Here is a 21,596-nt window from a genome sequence, read left to right as displayed (position 1 = left end):
TCTCTATAATTATAAGAACTAGTTATAGGAGAACCTAGGCAATGATATTTCCTGGGACTGGGAAGAAGAGAGAAAAATATGTTAATAAGTCAACAGATCACTCAGAGATTCATGTCTGAATACACAGGAAAATGATATGCTTATGAGACTGGAAGAAACCAGGATCTGATTGCAGACTAAGCCCACCGCCTCCAGGCCGAGCCACCATTAGGGTCCCAGGTAGAACCCAATGTGGCCACCAGGTTTTATCTGGGGAGTGAAGTGTCAGCTTTTGAGGAACAAGGAAAGGTGTCTTCCACACTTTCTCTTATTCCTCAGGCTGGTGAGAAAGGATAAGGGAAAGGTAAGAGGGATGGAGAGATTAGCCTTCCTCTCAGAGAGGGCGCATCACCTATCACTCTAAAGGGGAGGTGTTACCAGGGTTCTAGCGGAATCTCCTTGTCTTCACGTAGAGGAGACAGGTCTGTGATCCTGAAGAGGGCGAAGAACCGTTTCCAGCCAGGTTCTTTGTTCCCCTGCTTCTAACCACTTAGTACACGCCAGACACTGTGCTAAGTCACTGGTACAAATCATCTTATTTAAGTCTCATGACAACTTTATGAAGTAGGCAGTCACACTATTCCCATTTTTTATGGGGGGCGGGGAGAATAGAGTGACTTGCCCAAAGTCATATAGACAGGCTGAGAATGCAGGTATCTCGGACAGCAAAGCTTGTGTTTTTAACCACTCTGATACATCAGGTTTTATCACTGCTGACCTTGATTTCAACAGCATAGTCTCATCATTTAAGGGGGAGCTTGTCAACCTAGGATCAATGATCAAAATGAACTTAAAGTAGTATGACTCATTATGTCCCTATTATTTATCCTCAAAATTCTATTTAATTTCTCACCTTAAAGCAAGCAAAACATTTGCACAGAAAACAATACTTGAACTGAACGTCTGAGCAATCAGTATATTCCCCAGCATGCCAATCAGTGTTCTTATTACCACTTAAAAAAGAGGGGAGGGGGAGGGCCGGTGGGGGAGGAGAAAGAGTTGGGGGAGGCAGCTATCCGAAGAGAAAGGGGAAAATGATAACTGAGATTACAGCCCAATTAATCTGACCTTGTAGCATGTTTAGACACAGAAATGTTTATTTAAAACAAAGTCATTTTTAAAATTAAAATATCTAAGTGTTAAATCACTTTTCCAGATAACACAGATGTGTGAGCTTTATGCTTTTGAAACAGTCTCCCTAGAGGATTGTCTAGCCAATTTTTTTGCCTCACAAGAGAAAAGAGTGAAGTAAATGAAGGTAATGTTGCAACTTAATTGAATGTGATATAACATGAACAGAGCCAGAGCCACCAAGAACGAATCATAGCAAACTTCAGGTCAAGCCATTTCTCTCATCTCCGCCTCTCTGGAAGTTCAATCAGAACAGCAGTTCAATACAGGCCTGGGGGTGGGATTTTATTTCACTCTGATCTGTGTCTTCATATCAATGACAGCATTTACATTCAGGACGTCTTCTGAATACACACAACCCACAGTATATATTTTTAAGAGCACGGCAGCTGTTCCTAATACATTAGCCAATCATGTCTGTTGATTTGTGACATTCACACGTGCTTTAAAATATATATATATTTGAATTCAGATGCCAAAAAGCAAAAGCCACATATAAAAGCAAGACCTATTTTAATGAGATTTCATGCAAAGTTCCGCTGACTCTGGTTTGGTTGAAACAGGACACCCTGATAAGGCTGCCAGTGAATGCCCAGGAAGACAGAAAAGAGGAGAAAAGGCAGACAGGAAATGTCGTTTAGTATCTGACAAAAAAAAAGGAAGTCTAATTCTGTACTTACAATAGCAGTTGGGGTGGCAGCCAGCACACAATAGAGCACCAGAGGGGTGATGAAGCTTTCTTCCTCTGTCCCTGGGTAAGGCTTCATTAAGTCTCCGTCCTGACAGAAGAATCCTTGGATATGCACCTGAAAAGTGTCAGTGCATTCGAAGTAGTAGGCAAGCAGCACTGTCCCAGCCATGATGACAAGCTGAAAATACAGCATGGTCACACAGAGACATTAGCAGAGCTTTGGAGCAGCGCTGGCCCCCACAGCACACTCCCTCCATCGCCCCGGCAGCTCTCCTTGTATTGGTATTGGCGAGTGTGTGCATGCCTGGCTCGGCGTGCTCCGGGCTCGGGGAGTGTGCGCTTGCTTGTCTGTCTTGTAACATCTGTTATATAAACCTTCTAGCAAATAATGAACAGCGCCCATCTGAGAGGCAGACTACAGCAAGGCTTGTGGAGAGACCCAGTTTCTGCTGCCATGCTCTCAGAGGATGCAAGGCAGTATTTCCATTCAGGACAGAGGTGAAAAGTCAAAGGGCACTGGCATAAGAATTGGCAAGATGTAGATGGGAGATGTGTTCACGAAAAATTTCATAAAATATTAGAGACAGACTTACCTTACGATAAAATATTAGAGGTAGGTAAGTAAGTAATGAATGAATGAATGAATGAATGAACAAACAAAGAGGAAAGTTAAAGCCTAGAAAGATTAAGAGAAATGTTCAGCACCACACCCTAAATTATTGGCAGAGATGAAAATATGGTACAGTTATCCTCTATCAGTCATAACTGTTATCCTTTTCCAAAAAGGTGTTGCCTTTATTCCAAAATATCTTCCACCAGCATATCAAGGACTTTGCTGATGATCACATATGATTACAGACGTATATTCTTCATAAGATTTGGATATAAAAAGGGACACAATCTTTCTTTAATTTTGATTCAGAAATGTTTCAAATACTCATCTTTAATAAGTATGAGGAGTTGTGGGAATATGGAAAGGCCATTATTTTTTTTCTCACTCAAATTTGGAAGACACAAAACGCCAAGACAAGGTGGTGCTAAATGTAGTCAGAAAACTGGTCTTTGAGCTTGTGAAATTACAGAAAATTAAGCTGGAAGAGATCTTGGAGATCTTCCATCTAAAACCTTTATTTCATAGATGAGAAAACTGAGGCCCAGCAAGGAGACATGACTACTGCTGGATCATCCAACAAGTCAATTAAACATGTGCTTAGACTGAGCATCGGTAAAGCAGGGAAACTAAAATGGAGAAAAAATATTTTTAAATGTTGATTTATTTAAAAGTATCCATGTAATCATTGTGGAAAAAAAATCACAACTTGGTAGGACATCTCTGTACATATTTTATGGCTTAAAAATGTTTTTACTTGGAAGGACATATGGGGCAGTGTGGAGAACTCACACTCTCTTCACAATTTAGGAAGTCTGAAGTTCTTATTCCAGCCCCAGAATGACTAACCCAAGGGTTAGTCACAAAAGCCCTGTGCATGGCAAACTTACTTTGATTCAACCAGAAGCACTCAGTGCAAAAAAGAAACTCAAGGAGCTGATGCCCAACTGAGAATCTGAAACAGTAGACAAACCCTCCCCATTTACCACAGCGTCCTTGCCTGAGCATCTCATCACATTGCACCTGAATTTAAAGACTTTCTCAGGTCAGAGCTGGCTTCCTAACACTCCAGAATAGAGGCTGAGCAGATGCAGGGATGACCCACTTCTCCCACTACGTTTCTTTCTAAAGATCCAGTGGCTGCTGGTGGCTTTCAGGGAAGAGATGGGGTGGCTCCATTGGCTTCCTATGTCCCCTCCCTCTAAGCTACATCCCCAAGGCTAAAGTCATACCTGTGCCAGCTCAGCATCCCCAAAGCAGGAGGGAGAAAGAGGGCTTTCCATAGTGGTGTTAAAGCCGGGACTAGAAACCCACATTTTCTGATCCCCAGGAGAAAAAAAAAAAAAAACACCAGTACCATTGGCATCAAAACTGCTTCCTACACAAAAGTGTGGAGAGCTATGAGGGGAGGCAAAATAGCTAAAGCCTAATTCAGAGAGGCACTGTTTGGCATTTTCATCCATTTTTTTAGCCACGACATCGAAGCAGAGCTTAAAACTGCCCCCGCTCTACCCCTCTCTCTGGGACCAGGCACAACCTCTACTTCTGGAAAATTATTTCTGCAATTCCTCCTCATCATAGGCAAAGGCATAATTTTCTATAAGAATCATTTTGATTAAGAACCCTCCCCTGGTCTTCCATTTTCCCTATATCAAAACCTTTCCTCTCTGACTTGAGAATCTCCCAGTTGTAGTGTCTCAAGCACAAACTCCTAACCATCCATCATTCTGTAAAGGTCTTTACCTTCTGGCTGTATCCATCACCACCTTTCTTTATATCCAGGTGAGCCCCAAATCATACTTTCCATTCACTATCCCTCATACATGACTTGTTTCTGGCTCTACAAGAATCATATTCTATTATCTGGCATTTTCTATCCCCCCTCCCCAGTGGACCTTCTGTCACAACTTCTGACCATCCAGTAATCTCTTGACACTCTTGCTGTTTCTCTGTGCCTGAAGTTGTTTATTAGCACCACATGTAATCACCAATGTTCATGCCGGCCATCTCCACTGTTTCAAGCATTTTGTTTCTTTCTTTCATTTTTAGCAAGAGAGAAGAGACTTAGATAAGTACGTTTCCTGTAAGAATGAGAGACAGGTGCTCCAAAGCTGGCCTTGCTAAGGGGTGTTCTTGTGTTAGCTACTTTATAAAGTCAAGGCCATAAGGCTCCTATTTCTTCTGTGCTTCACTGGTCAGCTGAGTTGACCTGATTGGAAGGAACCTCACCAACCAATCTGAATATTTTGGAGCTGAGATAACACTAGGATTCCAACCATGTGGGGGCTCTGCCTCTGGGGCTGCCTCAGTCTCCTGCACAGGGTTGATCTGGGACTTCTGTGTATTTCATCCATATAACTGGAAACACATTTCTCCCTCTCAGCTTCATCAGCCCTTGAGATATATCTGCTTCGAGAGTAGGCAAGATCTATGGGGGCTTTTTGGATAAAACAAAAACGGCATCTAGCTTCCTCTGTTGGGAAAGAGTATTATATTTTATTGGGTGCCTTTGTGCTACCACTTCCATTTGAAAAAGGGAAAGGTGAGGGGCCAGCCCCACGGTCTAGTTGTTGGGTTCTGCACACTCTGCTTCGGCGGCCTGGGTTTGGATCCTAGGCATGGACCTACATCATTTGTTGGAAGCCATGCTGTGGTGGTGACCCACATACAAAATAGAGGAAGACTGGCACAGATGCTAGCTCAGGGTAAATCTTCCTCAGCTAAAAAAAAAGGGAAAGGTGAAAGTGAAGTAAATAAAAGCAAACACATATATATAGGGAAAATGATTCAATAGAAAAGCAAAGAACAGAAAGTCACAGAATATAGAACCGTCTTAACATCAAATACATAAAAATCAACAATAACGACAATAAAAAAAGCCAACGTCAACATGCCTAAATTTAAATCTATAGAACAAATCTTGAAGAGATGCTTGGCCAATTTAATCCTGGAAGCAGCATTCAGAGAGAAGTGAATGAATGAATCAATTGCAAGGCATAAAGTAAAGACCAGAGGACCTTGGAGACCCAGGGTGGAAGAGGCAGGTGGGAACTTCAGCAATCTGCGGGACAGAAATGACCCATCAGCATGATCAACATGCCTTGGCTCCTCCCCTGGCAGCCAGAAACCCCTCCCTGCCATTTTTAAGTAATCCTCAAACTCCCTGGAGAATCCGCAATAACGTCAATCAGAGACACACAAAAGCAAAAATGTTTCTTTTCTATTGAACATTCTCATGTGACCACATATTAACAAGAAGCTTATGCATTTGCTGCAGGAACAGAAACACCATATTGATTCTGCTTCCATGAGCACAGAGATCCGCCCTGGAGTACCGATGACAGTACACAATTAGCCATCAGCGTCCTCCCTTCTTCCTCCCTGTCCTGGGCCCTGATTCATCACTGTCTAGGTTTGTGTCACTGATGCCAGCTGGCACACTTGCCATCTCCATTGCATTCTCCAGCCCCATTTAGGGATGCATGGAGGGAGGCCATAATGTTGGTGTCATATGAGCAGATGGTGAAGCTGTGCTGGACCCAAGTGCTGGTGGAAGGGTTGAAGACAGCAGTGTGAAAGGAGTAATTAGGGCCATGGGGGGATAACAAGGTATAGGGAACTCATGTACCCGGGATTTTCCTCAGCCGTCACTTCCCAAGAATGGCAATCTGACATATGAAAATGTGGAAAATTCTGATCATTCCACAAGGATTCAGAAGGCAGAGGCCAGATCTATCTGAAATCCAGCCTTTCAGGGTGAGAGCCCTGTGTTTCTACCCAGGCCCTCTGCTGAGCAAAGTGAATGTCAGAAAGAGTGATAACTGGGAAGGTCACAAAGCTGAGAGAAGAAGCTGAGATGACAAGTACATTTTCCTCTGGTCTGCTAAGTCTGGAGCAATTATAGACCACTGAATTATATGATCTGATACAAGCTGCAGGAGCAGGGGACAGGTAAAGGTGGTATGATTCGTGTGAGTGATAGAGAAAGAGAGAGAGGGGAAGACAGAGAGAGAGAAAGAGAGAGAGAGAGAGAGAGAGAGAGTGTGTGTGTGTGTGTGTGTGCGTGAGTGTGTGTGTGTGTGTGTGGTGTCCAGGCAGGTAGAGGCAGACAAGTGAGGTTGGAGTGAGAGGACTGGTATCTGGTCTGGAGTGTAAAGGACATATTTAAACGAGGGAATCCCAGTGCTAGGTAACCAACCATCTCAGTTTGCCCAGGACTGAGGGGTTTCCTGGGCCATGGGAACTTTCAGTGCTAAAACCAAGATAGTCCCAAACAAACTGGGGTGCTAGGTCACTCTACCTGGGACAATGAATGTTTCTCTTTCCAAAGGGGTTTCTCATTCTGGCTTGGCCAGGAGCTATCAAGACCAGTGCAAACTGATCAGTCCACCAACAACTGTCTGTGGGTGCTACCTCTGCGCTTGGTCCTGAACTAAGTGCTGTGAAGGCGAGGATTCTCAGACATACTCTCTAACCTCAAGCAATTTGTGATCCAAATAAGGAGTGCTCAGCAATACAGGCAACAGACAATGATCTGTAGGAGGGTGTCAGCTGATCCCAAGGTGGGGTCCAACATGGTTGCGTGTGTCTGCGAACTGGTGGGGATGCGGGTTAACACAAGGAGAACAAGGGAAGGGGAAGGGAGTGCAAGGGGATGAGAGGGCAGCACGGTGTCTGTTTAGGATTCTGGTTTTGACTAAGCCCCAGAGACATATGTTCAAAGCCACAGAGAGAGGGGAAAAAGGAAACTCCGAGCGGAAGGAACACTGCATCAGAGCTTAGATGGTAAGATTTGGCATGATGTGACACAGAAGCAATGGCTTAGTGAGGGCTCCAGGGATGAGTACGCTTGAAGGATTTGCATGTTCTTCAGTATTGAGAAACAGCATGCTAGGTACAAGTGTCAGTAGCTGCACACAAGGGCTAGGTGGGAAATCCTCAAGCAGCACTGATGGAAGTGGGAACCAAGGTAAAAGACTGAAGGGGAAATATGTGAGAAAATTGATAGCGAGCCCTTGTGAGGCCTCACTGGGGACCTTTAGGAATAAGTGTGACCCTTTGAGAGGGGCTGGAAGTTCGCCATAAAAAAGAGAGGCGAGAGGCAAGAGCCAAGAAGAAGGAGGAGGAGAGGACGGAGAAGGAGCAAGAGGAGAAGGGAAAGCCGATGGTGACGTAAGAGCGATGATGTACACTACCCATACACGCGTCCCAGGAACGGTGGTGTGCACTTTACATAAATTAACTCTTCTTCGGCCCAGTCATCCTGTGTGGTGGGTATATTACTATCTCCATTTTACACATGAGGAAACAGAGGCACAGAGAAATTACATGAAATGTATAAGGTCACACAACTCATAGAGGTGAACCTAGGATGATTACTCGAAATATGATGTGTTTCTCATAGGTGGCCTGGGGAAGATCAGGTTGCAGATATAAGTCAGCATAACATGAAGGGCTAAACTATGTGCCACAGACTTGAGTAGTTTATTCAATTGTCTCCTACTGTCAATTTCCTCATCTGTATGAAGGTTAATAATAACTCATAAATACGCAATGAGGCGGGCTTATGTATTCTCATTCTGTTCCAAAAAAAGAGTTATATCAACTTCCACCAAATAAAGTACGGAAACACGAATTACATCCTTGAGTATAAGTTGTCTAAAAATCAACACAATACAGAAATACTGGTCACTTACACATTTCACAGAATCTATAAGATAAAAACCAACCAATGGTGGAAGATAAGTAGAATCTTCTGATATATTGACTGGACAGGTTCTCATAGTGTGGCACGATAAACAATGACTCAATACTGAGAATGATGGCCTTGTTCTTTACATGGCCCTCATATCAACTCTTAACATAGGCTGATGACATCACATCAGAGTGAAATGCACAAAACAATATTGTGGAATAGAATGGAAGAGGTAGGTACCTGGATTCAGTCTAGGTTGAACTTGAGAGAGACAGCACAATGAAAGGTTAAGAATGTAGGCCAGACTGCCTGCGTTGGAAACCCACTCTGCTGCTTACTAGGTATGTGACTTCAATACTGTGCCTGTTTCTTCATTTGTAAAATAGGGCTACTAACACCGAAGCACCTACATCTTGAGGTTACCACGAGGATTAAATGAGGATTGTGTGTCAAGTATTTAGAAAAGTATCTGACTCATAACAGTAAGAATTTTCTGAAAGAATGGATAGGTCATATTTTTTTCAAGCTCTCCTTGCTACATATAGTTTGTCTCAGCTTAGGTTTTAAAAACTATTGAGTAGCAGTGGATTTGATATTATCTTCTATTAAGTACTCTGTAATGAAATACAGACCCGTGTCTTTTCTTTTAGTGACTTAATTGTTTAATAATACTTAAATGTTATTAGAGTAGATTAGTGGAATGAACCTTTGGTTAGGATTTATCTTCATAGGACAAATCTCTTAACCTCTCCACATCCCAGCTTCTTCTGTGAAAAAATATTGAGTTACCTGTCAGGGGTGTAATAAGAATTGAGGATATTATACATAAATATTGATGACAGTATTTTGGCCCATGGTAGATGCTTAATAAATGGTATCTCTAGTTATTATTAGCCTCACTTAGTGTTACTGTGTCTTAATACGCCCCTTATCATGGTGGTTTTCCAAACTGTAGGTCTCAAACCACTAGCGGATTGTGAAACAAAGATACACAATTTTGAGGTTCAACTAGAATTTTTCCTAGTTATCCAGAGAATTCCAAACATAGTAAGAGCAAGTGTTTTTACGTGAAACTTTTTTCAGTATATAACAGATAGGCAGAGGGAGTGTATATAATACAACGTGAAATGTGTTTCTTACTACGTGTTATAGTAAAAAAAAAAATCCTTCAATAAAATATGATTTTATTAGATACTTGTCTCATAGTGTGCAAGTTCCTTATACTAAAGTGACTAAGATACATAGGTTCAAATCCCAAATCCACTAATTACTACTGTGTGACTTTGACCCACTTGCATAATCTGTCTATGCCTTAGTTTCCTCACCTGTGAAATGGGTAACTCATTCTTCACATAAGAATTGCGTTCTCATGAGAGTGGTATGAGAACTATATGATTTAGTTTATTGAAACCACTTAGTTGTTCAATAACTGTTAGCTGTTATTTTATTAAGACTTGAGTAAAATAAAATTTTTTTCGGAATAAGCAAACAATACCACATGTGCTAAAGTATATAGTGAGTATAAAGTCATCACATTAGGCACGACTGAATAATCAGCTAGTTTTTCCATCTACAAAATGATGCTTATTGATAAGCATCTTATTTCCACAAATATGAATTTTCAAGAGTCATGTAACTAATCTTAGTTTTGCTATTTTCAAACAATATTAATTCTCAAGATATGAAGGAATAAAAATAAAATATTAAGCAATTAATTAGTTCTCCTTTGTGAGGATATTCAATCCTTAATTGCCCATTATATTTTTGCATTTTCTGAAAAACAAAAAAATTGCTTTATTGTGGTAAGAACATTTAAGGTGAGATCTACTGTCTTAAAAATACTTAAGTGTACCATACATTATTATTGACTATAGGTATAACGTACAGCAAATTGTTGGGACTTATTCATCTTGCTTAACTGAAACTTTATGCCTGTTGATTAGTAACTCTCCATTTCCCCCTCAGACCTGCATCTTTTAATTAACAGGCAATTAAGCTGTGGTTAAGAATGACATCCTTTTGTGAAAACTGAAAATTTTCTTTAAATGAGAGTAACTCATCTCACACTGTGGCAAGAAAATGCATTTCAAGTTATGTGACTGGTCATGTGGTCAGTCAATAAGAGTCATTCTCATTATTTCTTTGGGCTTGCTTTTAAAGTATATCTCTCCCCCCAGAAAGCCCTCTGAGTCCAAAGATCATATCTGTTTTGTTAACAGTTTTGTTATTTGTTATTCAAATTTGTTAACAACTGAATACCCCCAATATCTGCATGTAGTAGGCACTCAATAAATATTAGTTGAATGACTGAACAATCTCGTTGCTCAGCTCTTCAAGATGACACTGAGAACTGGAGAAAGGAGACAGAAACTGCGCCAATCTCTTCTCAGGTGAGTGCCAAAAAGAGGTGGCACTGGAAACCATTTATAAGGGCAGCTAAATGGGTCCTTGGTCAGGATGCTCCACATTCAGTCACCATACTCAGATGACACAGAGGAGGATCAAAAAAGGGGGGGAACCCCATAATTTGGAAAGGCAGGCCTAACTTTTGTTTTTTCTTCTGTCACTGACTGGCTTTGTAATTCTAGACAAATGGCTTTAGCTTCTCTGATCCTCTACAAATATACAAATATTCTACAAACATGTCTAATAAGTGAGTAAATTAATAAAAATAAATCAGTCCAATATAAGAGATAAACAGACAAAAATACACATAGGAGGAATAAATGCTTATATTACTGGGATTTCCTTTAATTTATGAATATATTTAGGTCCACAGTCTAATTCTCCCTCATGCCAAGGGATGGTGACTTTAAGCCTAGGAGAGGCTGAACCAAGAGCAATCCTCACTCTTCCTTCTTTTCATTGGATAGTAGTGGGCTGAATTCTGAGCTGGTCCTCAAGATTTCTGACCCTAGTGTTCATGCATGGTATGCTTCTGCTCTTTGGGTGTGGGCAAGACCTATGAATATGTATAATGGGAGGTCACTTCCTTGACTATGTTACATTATATGGCAAATACATAGGGATCGTGATGATGTAATTAAGGTCCTGAATCAGTGAACTTTGAGTTAATAACAAAGGAAATTATCCTGGGCAGGCCTGACCTGATCAGTTGAGACCTTTAAACACAGTCAAGAGATTCAAAGCAATAGAGATACTCTGTTGGCCTTGAAGAAGCCAACTGCCATATTGTGGAGAGGACCACAGGAATGGCGGGCTGACTCTAGGAGCTGAGGGTCTCAGTTCTACAGCTGCAAGGAACTAAATTCTGCCGACAACTAGCGAGCTTGGAAGAAGACCCTGAGCCTCAGCCCATCATAGTCCCAGCTGACATCTTGACTTCCACCCAATAGAACACTGAGCAGAGGATCCAGCTAACTCACACACAGATCCTGACCCACAGAAACTGTGAGGTAATAAGTTTGGATGGTTTTGAATGGCTATGTTTGTAGCAATTTTTTACACAACATGCAAAACTAAAATAAGAGGAGAAGCTCTCCAGTGATCTCTTGAACAGGACAGCCCCACAGGGCAGCAGAATTGCAGCTTTCATGCTTTCACTGAAACTCCTGCATGTGCAGCAGAACCTGGAGCTGGCTTTCTTCTGTTAAGGGTGAAGTTCTTGAGCTTCTCAACACCAAAGTTCTCTACTATTGTTTTCTTCTGATGGTCCCCAAACTCGAAAGATATTGTTTACTCAATAAATCATATTTATTTCAGAATAATTTGATTTCTAATTTTAATTAAATAATTATCATTAAGTTAAATATAATTGCAGAGATTCTGACTGGCATGAGATGAACAGAGGAAGCAAACCAGTTTGTGATTTTTACCCCAAATCAAAGAAACCAGATATTTTGGTTATTCCTTATAGGCTTAACATGGATAAGTGTACATTTTACTTCCACTCAAGCTTTTTGAAAGATAGAAAATAGTTTACTGACCCTAGGAGTTGATATCATTTGAGATGTTCATCCAGACTCTGGTTGCCCTTCTCTGAGAATTATACACTTAAACCCACACTCCTGCTTCTACTGCAAGACTGGTTCCCTGGCTGGAGCTGACTTGACTAAGGGTAGATACCTGGCCCAAGCTAGGCCTATGAGCTTCTCTCTCAAGACTTTGATGTGAGATTCACAGATCTTTGAGTGTCTTTGTTGACCACTTGAACTCAGGACACAAAAATCCAGGAGCTACAGAGCTGCCTTGTGTGGCCATCTGAACCTGGAAAAGCCATGAAAGCTAATGGACAGATACATAGAAGAATGAAGTAGATGTGCAAAGTCAAGAGACCAAAAGGCCTGGAGAAAAAGAATAAGTTTGGTCCTGATGGTTTTCCAGCGTCTCATTTAATTTATGCTGAGGCCAGTCTATGCTTCTTGAGATTCATAGGATTCACTTTTATTCTCATTAAAAAATTCCTCTTTGGCTTCACATAGTGCAATTGGTTTTCTGTTATATGAATCCAAAGAGCCATGGCCAAACAACCTACCCTGTCCTTAAAGGAGTTGGTCCTTTAAGTCCCTGGAAGGGGACCTCTGCTGTAACCCCACAAGGACGCTTGGGTTTGACTGTCCCAGCGCCTGACTTCTTGATGGGAATGAACATCATTGGGTAAGCTATAAGAATAACAAGCGGGCTATCTGAATGCCAGTCTTTAGACACTAACACCAAAGCCATCACTTTCCTCTTGTGAAGGAAGGGGAGGAGGATGTAGATGTGAGAACACAACCTTTGATGTGTCACTCACTCCAGTCAAAAACACTGAAGAAAATCTTTGGGAACATGATTGCCCAAGCATCCAGAATAGTTACCCTTACTCAGAGGAATGAAGACGTGTGTCATTTCTGACAGTTGAGACATATGCAGCAGACTTATTAAGTGAATAAGTAGGTCCAAGAGGGTTCGCGTGGGAATAGAAGAGGAAAAGCTCATTAATCTATGAAGACGAGGCCTTCTCAATTTTTAAAGAGCCAGTTGAAGAAACTTCACTTACACTGTAATTTCAAAAGGAAATGTAATTTTCTTGCCATCTTTAAAATTTCCTTCATTAATAATCGAAAGAGGTTTTCAGGAAAAGAGATATGGACTTAATCAGCAGGCACAGCCTCTGTGTGAGCAAAACCTGATACCGCAAGTGAACGCACGAGCCCAGGATTGGAATCAGAGTCACTGCAGCCTTTGCTTTCTGACTGAGCACTGACTTAGATTTGGGGAGGCGGGTTTGACTTTCTGCCTAAAGAATGACTTTCTAATGTGTCCTAAGAAATCATTTTGAGTCTTGTGCCTAGTCTGAAGAAGAAAGAGAACTTTGTTCTTACTTCCTTTGGCCTATCCATGCTATAATAACATCCACATTAAAATCCTAAGGTAGGATGTTCTAAGTAACCGTAACTTACTTAAACACTTCAACAATCTAATCCACTTAATATACGGAAAACATGATACAATAGGATTTCAGCCCAACAAAAGAAATTTGCCCAGTCATTATGGATCCTTCTATAGTAGAATTAAGTTCTATGGGGCTTCATGGTAAACTTGATCCTGTACTTTTCTTTATTTGGAGGTGGAGGCATGTAATGCATATTTTTATCATTAGGGATACTTTGGTATAGACACTAGGTATAGAAGCTATAAAGAAGAATGCAGAAGTGAATGGACACTAAACCCTAAAGCTCCTGAAATTGCTTCAGAAGTCCTCTGTGACCACCTTCACAGCGTGATGTGATCGCTCCCTGTGCAAACCTAACCTGATCCCAGACCTTACGGTATTGCATGGCCATCGCTGGTTTTCCTGTATCTCCCTCTACCAAGCTGTGAGGCCCTAAGGGAAAGGATCCTTCAAACTTGGTGCCCCAGCTTAGCACAGGTACATAATGGGTATTTAAAAGACATCAGTTGAATGAATTGATGAGATTCTATAGTTTGTTTTACTCATTCACAGCAACTCTGCCATCTGTTCTAGGAACATATGACCTGAAACTGTTTGGGATGTCATATTAATATATTGGTTAAAACTAAAGTTTTTAAATATAAACCAGCATATTCCAAGTAGTGATCTATGGTATCAAGATGTAAATATGTGCTTTGGAAAGAGACAGAGAGATCTGTGGTCAAAAAAGAAAGTTATAGTTGTTTTGCTCTAAAAAATAAGGGATATTTTCATGGACCTACTGTTTCATGGTTTTAAAAGGATATTAGAGATATAATAGGTTGCTATTTAAATATTAAAATCACACTGATATCTCTTAAATAAAAAATTATTGAGATTTCCTGTTCGTTATTTAGAAGAATCCTTTTCTGATCATGAGCTTTTAAGTTACAGATCTATTTGGGGAACAAAGGCATTGGAAAATTATTTTATGACTCCAAATTAGAATGAAAGCATAAAGCTATCACTGAATTTTCTCCATGCCATGTAGAACAAATATTAAAAATTCCAACTGATAGAGGAAACTAAGGAGACAAGCTTCTTATGCTTACTTTCAAATCATTTTAAACAGAAGTACTTAAGATACCATTTTAATTTCCCTCCAGAAAGGAACAGGATTCTTCTTTCTCCATATGCATTGCTAAGTTACTCAGGAATTAGGCAAATGAGAAGAAAAGGACAAACATTCTTTTAAATAAACCAGTTTGTTTTTCTTTCTAATTAAAACAGGTAAATCTCAACATGGCAAGAGATTTAGATGTTCTCATTTTCCTTTAAAAATTACTGGGTAGGGATTTTCCTTATTTCCCTTAAAATTACTGAATAAGTTAAAGATAGCATCTTCCCCAGACACATCAGAAGACGCAGCATAAATGAACATAGACCCGAACCTCACTCAAACTCCCCGTGGCTGTCAGTTCACAGGCGCTCAGGCCTGCACCTGCTTCACTCTGGCTGCATCTAAATGAAGCCAATTATCCTAGTGAAAGCAATCAGGTGAGCATCTAGGGACATGTTGCTTACCAGGTGTTTCCCATTGTGGGAACGTTTTGCATTGATGGAAATGTTCTAAATCTGTACTCTCAACATGGTAGCCACTATCGATGTGTGGCTATCGTGCCCTTGTAATGTGGCTACAGCAACTGAAGGATGACATTTTAAATTTTATTTCAACTTAATTTATTTAAATTTAAATAGCCACACATGGCTAGTGGCTACATACTGGATGGTGCATGATGGCTTTGCATTAGCAGGGTGGTACCACGAACCATGCATAAATTTGAACCTTTTTAAAAATTATAAGACGTTCTAATACATAAGAGTATACATTGAAAAATATATCATCAGAATTTTACTCACTAGAGATTAATCATTATTAACATGTGGTGTGTATTTATTCTTCTAGACTTTTTCTCCTCAGGCATATAAACATACACAATCATAGATAAATTTTAAAATATACAGGGGCCAGCCCTATGGCCGAGTGGTTAAGTCCACATGCTCCCCTTTGACAGCCCAGGGTTTTACCGGTTCAGATCCTGGGCGTGGACCATGCTGAGGCAGTGTCCCACATAGCACAACCAGAAAGACCTACAACTAGAATATACAACTATGTACTGGAGGCTTTGGGGAGAAGAAGAAGACAAAGAAAATTGGCAACAGATGTTAGCTCAGGTGCCAATCTTAAAAAAAAATAAATATATATATATATATATATATATATATATATAAAGTAGAATCACACTATACATGCTGCTCCATAGCTTGCATTTCTCTTAATGTGTTTTGACCCTCTTTCTATCTTACTACATAGAAAACTTACAGTTACAGGAGCCAATATGCTCCCTTCTTTGCCAAGCAAGTCTCATTTTTGTCATTTCCAGCCAAGGAGTTCGGATTGACACAGGTGTGTTCAGGGAGCAGAGGCACCTTCAGGGTTAGCATTTTGGGTGTATCAAGGGCCCTATCTCAGGTCAAAGAATAGAAGTAGGTACAAACTTAAAAGAGGAAAGCTTTGCATGGCAGGCAGAGGAACACTTTAGTACACACTTTAGTACACACTCAAAAGGAAACTGAAGGGTTTTGAGCAGGGAAGCAATACCATCGAATCTGTCACTGAAGAGACCTTGCAGTAATCTGTATTGAATTGGAGCAGAGGACCTTGACAGAGAAATCAGAGCTGGTACCAAGGCTTGTTTAAAGGTCAGTTAGCAAGTACTCAGAATCCCACTAACCCTGCTGTGCTATTGCATTTCAAGAGCAAGCTCACAAAATCCTATTTAGCTCGCTTGCTCACAATAGAGTAGAAGTAAATATTGTGTAATTTTAATTTTCAACTACTATTGTGAAGATAAAGCAATTGATTTGTTAAACTTTTATTGATAAACTGCTATGTGCCAGGCATTAGGGAAATAGCAGTGCATAAGATGAAGTCTCTGTCCACATGGGGGAGGCTATAAAAGGAGATTTAGGGGCTGGGGAAAATAAGAAGCTTAATTTTGAACACTTACATTTTGAGATGTCTATTAAACATCCAAGTGAAATGTCAATGAGGCAGTCAGACACGTGAGTTGAGAGACATTTTGGGAGTCATCAGAGTATGTGATTGCCTAGTGAGTGAGCATAGAGAAAAGAGGAGTCCAGGAGATGAGACGGATGAGCAAAGGAGACTGAAGAAGGTGGTTGCAAGAATAGCATTGGGGAGAAAGTAACAGTGAGCCAAGAACTACAATCTCCAAAGAATGGGGGAGGTGGGTCCAGGACTTGGTATTACGGCACCAAGGAGGCAGAGTGAGTGGTATTGACTCATGGCATGAGTTTCCGAGCTGAGTGATTTCTAACGAGAGTAGGACAATAGTCTAGAAGAGGCAACAAGGAACAAAAACAACACCTACCCTGTCTCCAAGTCTAGTAGCACAAGGTGTGTAGGAAATAAAACACAGTCACTTGAGAGGGCTGTAGGGAAGCAATATAATTAAGAAAGCCAAGTGCACAGTAAGGAGGGGAAGGAACTGCTCAGACAAGGTTAAGAAGATAAGGACTTTACTGATAGCAGACTTGTGAGTTTTGGAGTTTATAGGGCAGCAAGTTAGGCGTTGAGGAGGGTGGGAGATGAGATCAATTAGAGATGCATGGAGCTGTGGACCCCAGAGATGACCTGAAGTCCTTGTTTTCTAATTGTGGTTAATATAGACAGGGACAAAGGATATGACAGAATTAACCCCAATGTTCTCTGAGGCAGATTAGAGGGCTGTATTGAGAAGGGAGGAGGAGACAGAGAGAGCTCTTCTGTGTTGTGTTGTGAATTAAAAAAATAATAAGGCTTTGGGTGCTAACGTAGGAATGTGACCACTTAAAAAATGCTTTTATGGGGGGCTGGCCCCGTGGCCGAGTGGTTAAGTTCACGCACTCTGCTGCAGGCGGCCCAGTGTTTCGTTGGTTCGAATACTGGGTGCGGACATGGTGCTGCTCATCAAACCACGCTGAGGCAGCATCCCACATGCCACAACTAAAAGGACGCACAATGAAGAATATACAACTGTGTACCGGGGGGGTTTGGGGAGAAAAAGGAAAAAAATAAAAAATCTTTTAAAAAAATGCTTTTATGGTGAAATATGCTTCCTAAGTTGTGGCAGTTTAGCATTAGGCACCTCTAGGGAACATGGATCCAACCCTTTTCACAACAAATATGTGTGGAATGTCTGCTATTATACTAGGCTTGGAGAAGGATGGAGAGAAAGGAAAGCAGTCATCTCCAGGAAACAAAGTCCTCAGATGTGGCTGTGCCTCTTGTCTAGCAGGCAATAAGAGAACTGGCAGTCTAAAAAACCTTTTCTTGCTCTTTGGGATTCCAGGAGGTACATCTCCTCTGTCTCCAGAGCAGAAAGGACCAGTTGTCCACTTCTCCAAGCACTCCTATGTTGGATATTTGTGGCTCAGAAATGCCTGTACCATTTTATAACAAGCACCTAATAAACTATTAGAGAATGACACAAAAATAGGATCAATATCTTCATTGTTCAAAGTGTGGAGGACCTAAACCCATCCCTCACACTCAACCAGGGTTCCTTTTCCTCTATGTTTCTAAAGAAATGAGAAAATGCAAGAAAAAAATCGTAGTTTGAAGTCAACAGAACTGGCAATGACAAAAACATGCCAAATATGCCATGCTCCTCCATCCATAATTAGGACAGACGGCACCAGTAATTCTTGGGACTCCTTCCTGTTGAACCAAGTTAGGTCTTCAAATCATTTTCCATATGGTGTTCCAGACAGTCATTACCAACTGATTACAATTAGGGCACCCCTGATTACACAAGGAGTATCACCTTTTCAGATACATGAATGGGTCCTGAAATGGGGTAGAATACCACATTTTCAGTACCTGCTTGAAGGACTCCTGTGCTCCTTCAAAGTATTGCACGTTCCTGAGACAAGAAAACTCTTGTTCAAAAGTATCCTCTCCAGAGGAGAGGCACATAAGAGGCAATCTAGCATTGGGTATTGCTAGACATTTGCTCATCAATGGTTTATTTTAATTTTGGAGGAAGGCAGCAGCAAGGTCCCAATTCTGTCAGCTGATAGTGTGCCATATCACAGAGTTTGGCATGGAAATTGGTGTAATCACGGTGATTCTTCTAAACTCAGAGCGTTGAACAGAACAAAGATTTTTTCCCCCCTCTAATATTAGGTTAAGTTATCCCCAAACATATCTCATTAGGCAGAGGTTATTATATCCCCTAACAATCATAAGACCACTTTGTAATTTGAGTCTTCAGCTGGGAGAGGCTTTTTCCATGTTATCTTTGGAAGGAACGTCCAGCTATGTTAACCACATAAGCTCAGAGCTTGGAGCATTTGAACAGTTTCATTTAGAGAAGCAGACACTGAACGGATACAGCATTTTTGTTCTCATGTTCTCTCTAAATTGAACTAAGATAAGAACAGGCATTAAGCTACTTAGAGATCTGAATTAGAGGAACAATTATTCTAATATGCATGATAGGGGAAAGGCTCTTAGAGCCCATAATCTCCCAATTCTTAAGAAAAACTGTCAGTCTCTGGAAATCCATGCTTGACTGAAGGTTCTGAAAGTCATTGAAGCCTCCTTTTCTCATTTTTATCCTCTAGGATTGATTTTTGTTCCTTTTGAAAATGATTGTTCCATTTTAAAACCTTCTGAACACGGCACAATACATAATCTATATCATTTAGCACTCTAAATACTCTGCCATTATACTAGGGTCCTTATGACTGAGCATGCCTTGTCAATGGAAATTTATTCAATGAAATGTGAAATTACTTTAGAAGACAAATTTAGAGTATTTGATTTTAAGCCGGGCATGTTGAGCTGAAAATGTTCAGGAAGTTAGTTATATTCTTAAGTAGTTAATAATTGTTCAACACAGGGTACCTTTTCATTCTGGACTGCTGCCTCTGTCTTTTGACCTCTTGCAATGGATACCAGAAGGTAGGGAATCCAGTATGTGAAAGATCATTTCAATGGTGTCTTCACATTTCGTGACATCTTTGATGTCAGAACTGTGATAACCAGAGTGTGTAGTCAGGGTGCTGGTCCAAGCCCCATCAACTGACACCTTACACCTGGCATCATCATCTTCTTACAGTTTCCATAAGCAGATTCTGAAAACTGTGAGTATTGCTGTATGAACTAACCCAGGCTTAGCTTAACCCCTTCCTAGGCACAAGTTACTTTGTTTTCTATGAAGGAGGATAGGAACTCTATTCCCTGGGAATGAGGAAAAATATTTCTAGCTCAATATATTGAAGTGGAGATTATAGTCACTCAGCATGTTCAAAAACTGAGAGGTGTGGGAGGTAGACTAGCAATAATCATGCCACTTTAATTCCTAAAGCTATCCCAGTGAGTGCCCTGGGTCTGGAGGACACATTCTCCCACCTGGGAGCCTGTGAGAAATCAGCGCACTAGACTAAGAAGTCCCCAGGGATTATGAACACAGCACAGCTACTGTGTTCCCAGAGCTTCGTATGTGATAGGTGCTCCATGAGTGCCTTTTCAGTAAATGGATGAAAGCCAGAGATGAAGTGCAAGAACCAGACACCAGCCAGATGGGTGTTGACACACAAACCACTGCTCCTACAGCCCACGTTCTCTCAAGGGCCTCAAGACAACCATTAATAACAGGGAATGCTCTGTAAATTGCCATATAGTAAATCTAAACCCCCTAAGAAACTGAAAACTCATTTCCTCAATAATATCTCTTTAGGTTTCCTTCTGATGGCTGTAAAAGTCCTCTTCTCAGATGTTACAGATGAAGGACAGGTGGATGTAAGTACCCAGGCAGGTCACCTGGAAGTCTGAGAGGGGAGGAGTGAGAGGGAGCTAGAGTTGCCCTGGTGTTGCTGCTTCTTTTTTTTCTCTCTCTCTCATTGGAGAATCTCCTCTGGAGGCCAGATTTATGAATCCAGTTATCTGAAGCATTTGGCTCTAAATGACATAATGTTGGGCTCTCCTCCCTTCTGGGAGCTGCCACCATGGCTTCAGGGAAGAGTCCTGAAGCGTCTTGGAGAGTTCTTGTTGCTGCAGCAAAAGCTTCACTGGGCCCCTTTCAGCACAGCTACTGTGGTAATTAATGGCACTCAAGGCCCTAAGTCTTCTCCCCTCCCTGCGCCCATGCTCTCCATCTTGTAGTTCCTCTCACTGAAGAGCGGTGACTTACTTTGGCCAATGAGACGTGTGCAGATGTGGCTACAAGCAGAGGTGTCAAAAGCACGTGTGTGTTCCTGCTTGCTCTTGCACCTCTACCTTTGCCAGGAGAACGTGCCTGGGTTAGCCTGCCAGAGAGATGTATAAGATACATGGAAGAGAGCCAAGTCACTCTAGGTGACAGCCAACTAACCCACGATGTGTGAGCCCCAGGCATTAGCTAGTCATCTCTGAGATCTATGAATGAGCCTAGTCAAGACCAGGAGAACTGCCCAGGAAGGTCTAAACAGCCAACCCACAAACTCCTAAGCTAAAGAAATGCTCACTGTTACATATCACTGTTACAATGATGCTTTGGAGTGCATCACTATTGTGGCCATAGACACCAGACACAGCTACTTTCTTTTGCTGTTGAGGGGTAGTCTGTTCAGTGATTAAGGGACTGGACTCCAGAAGCCGGAGTTCAGGTTCAAGTCCTGCCTCTGTTACTCATTGACCTGGGGGAGTCACTTAACTCTTTATATCTCAGTTTCTTTACCTATGAAACGGAGACAATAGTATCTATCAACCGATAGCTGATGTGAAGACTAAATGAACTAATTACATATGAAGAACTTAGAACAGTCTCTGGCATATAAGTAAGCACTATAAATGTGCTGCCGTCATTTGCTATTATGTTGATTTGTGTTGGCGAAAAGAGGGCCGAGGAGGAATTTGATCCCACACATCCCCGTCTGCCCCTGTCCTAATCAGGGAACATCAGTGGGATTTTTGCAAGGATTTCTCTTTTACTTCCCAGGATGCTGC

At 41.2% G+C, this 21,596-nt stretch overlaps 1 protein-coding gene and 1 long non-coding RNA gene across 6 annotated transcripts in view; one reads left to right on the top strand and one right to left on the bottom strand.

The window, feature by feature from the left end:
* PLPPR1 (phospholipid phosphatase related 1) overlaps positions 1-21,596 on the bottom strand; it is a 264,088-nt gene that overhangs the window by 44,516 nt on the left and 197,976 nt on the right. For all 5 annotated transcript variants that reach the window (XM_070595294.1, XM_070595293.1, XM_070595295.1 and 2 more), the window contains one exon: positions 1,851-2,039. In XM_070595294.1, coding sequence (XP_070451395.1) covers positions 1,851-2,039 — 189 coding nt within the window. The remainder of the gene's footprint in view (positions 1-1,850; positions 2,040-21,596) is intronic.
* The window catches only part of LOC139079602 (uncharacterized), a 37,753-nt gene continuing 26,651 nt past the window's right edge, over positions 10,495-21,596 (top strand). The window contains exons 1-2 of the long non-coding RNA XR_011533346.1: positions 10,495-10,556; positions 20,350-20,411. This is a non-coding gene — a long non-coding RNA (uncharacterized lncRNA). The remainder of the gene's footprint in view (positions 10,557-20,349; positions 20,412-21,596) is intronic.

Source organism: Equus przewalskii, chromosome 26 (genome assembly GCF_037783145.1).
Source record: "Equus przewalskii isolate Varuska chromosome 26, EquPr2, whole genome shotgun sequence".
In the NCBI taxonomy this organism is placed as follows: Eukaryota; Metazoa; Chordata; class Mammalia; order Perissodactyla; family Equidae; genus Equus; species Equus przewalskii.
The sequence above is the reverse complement of the archived record's forward strand: the minus strand, read 5'-3'. Positions and strand labels throughout refer to the sequence as shown.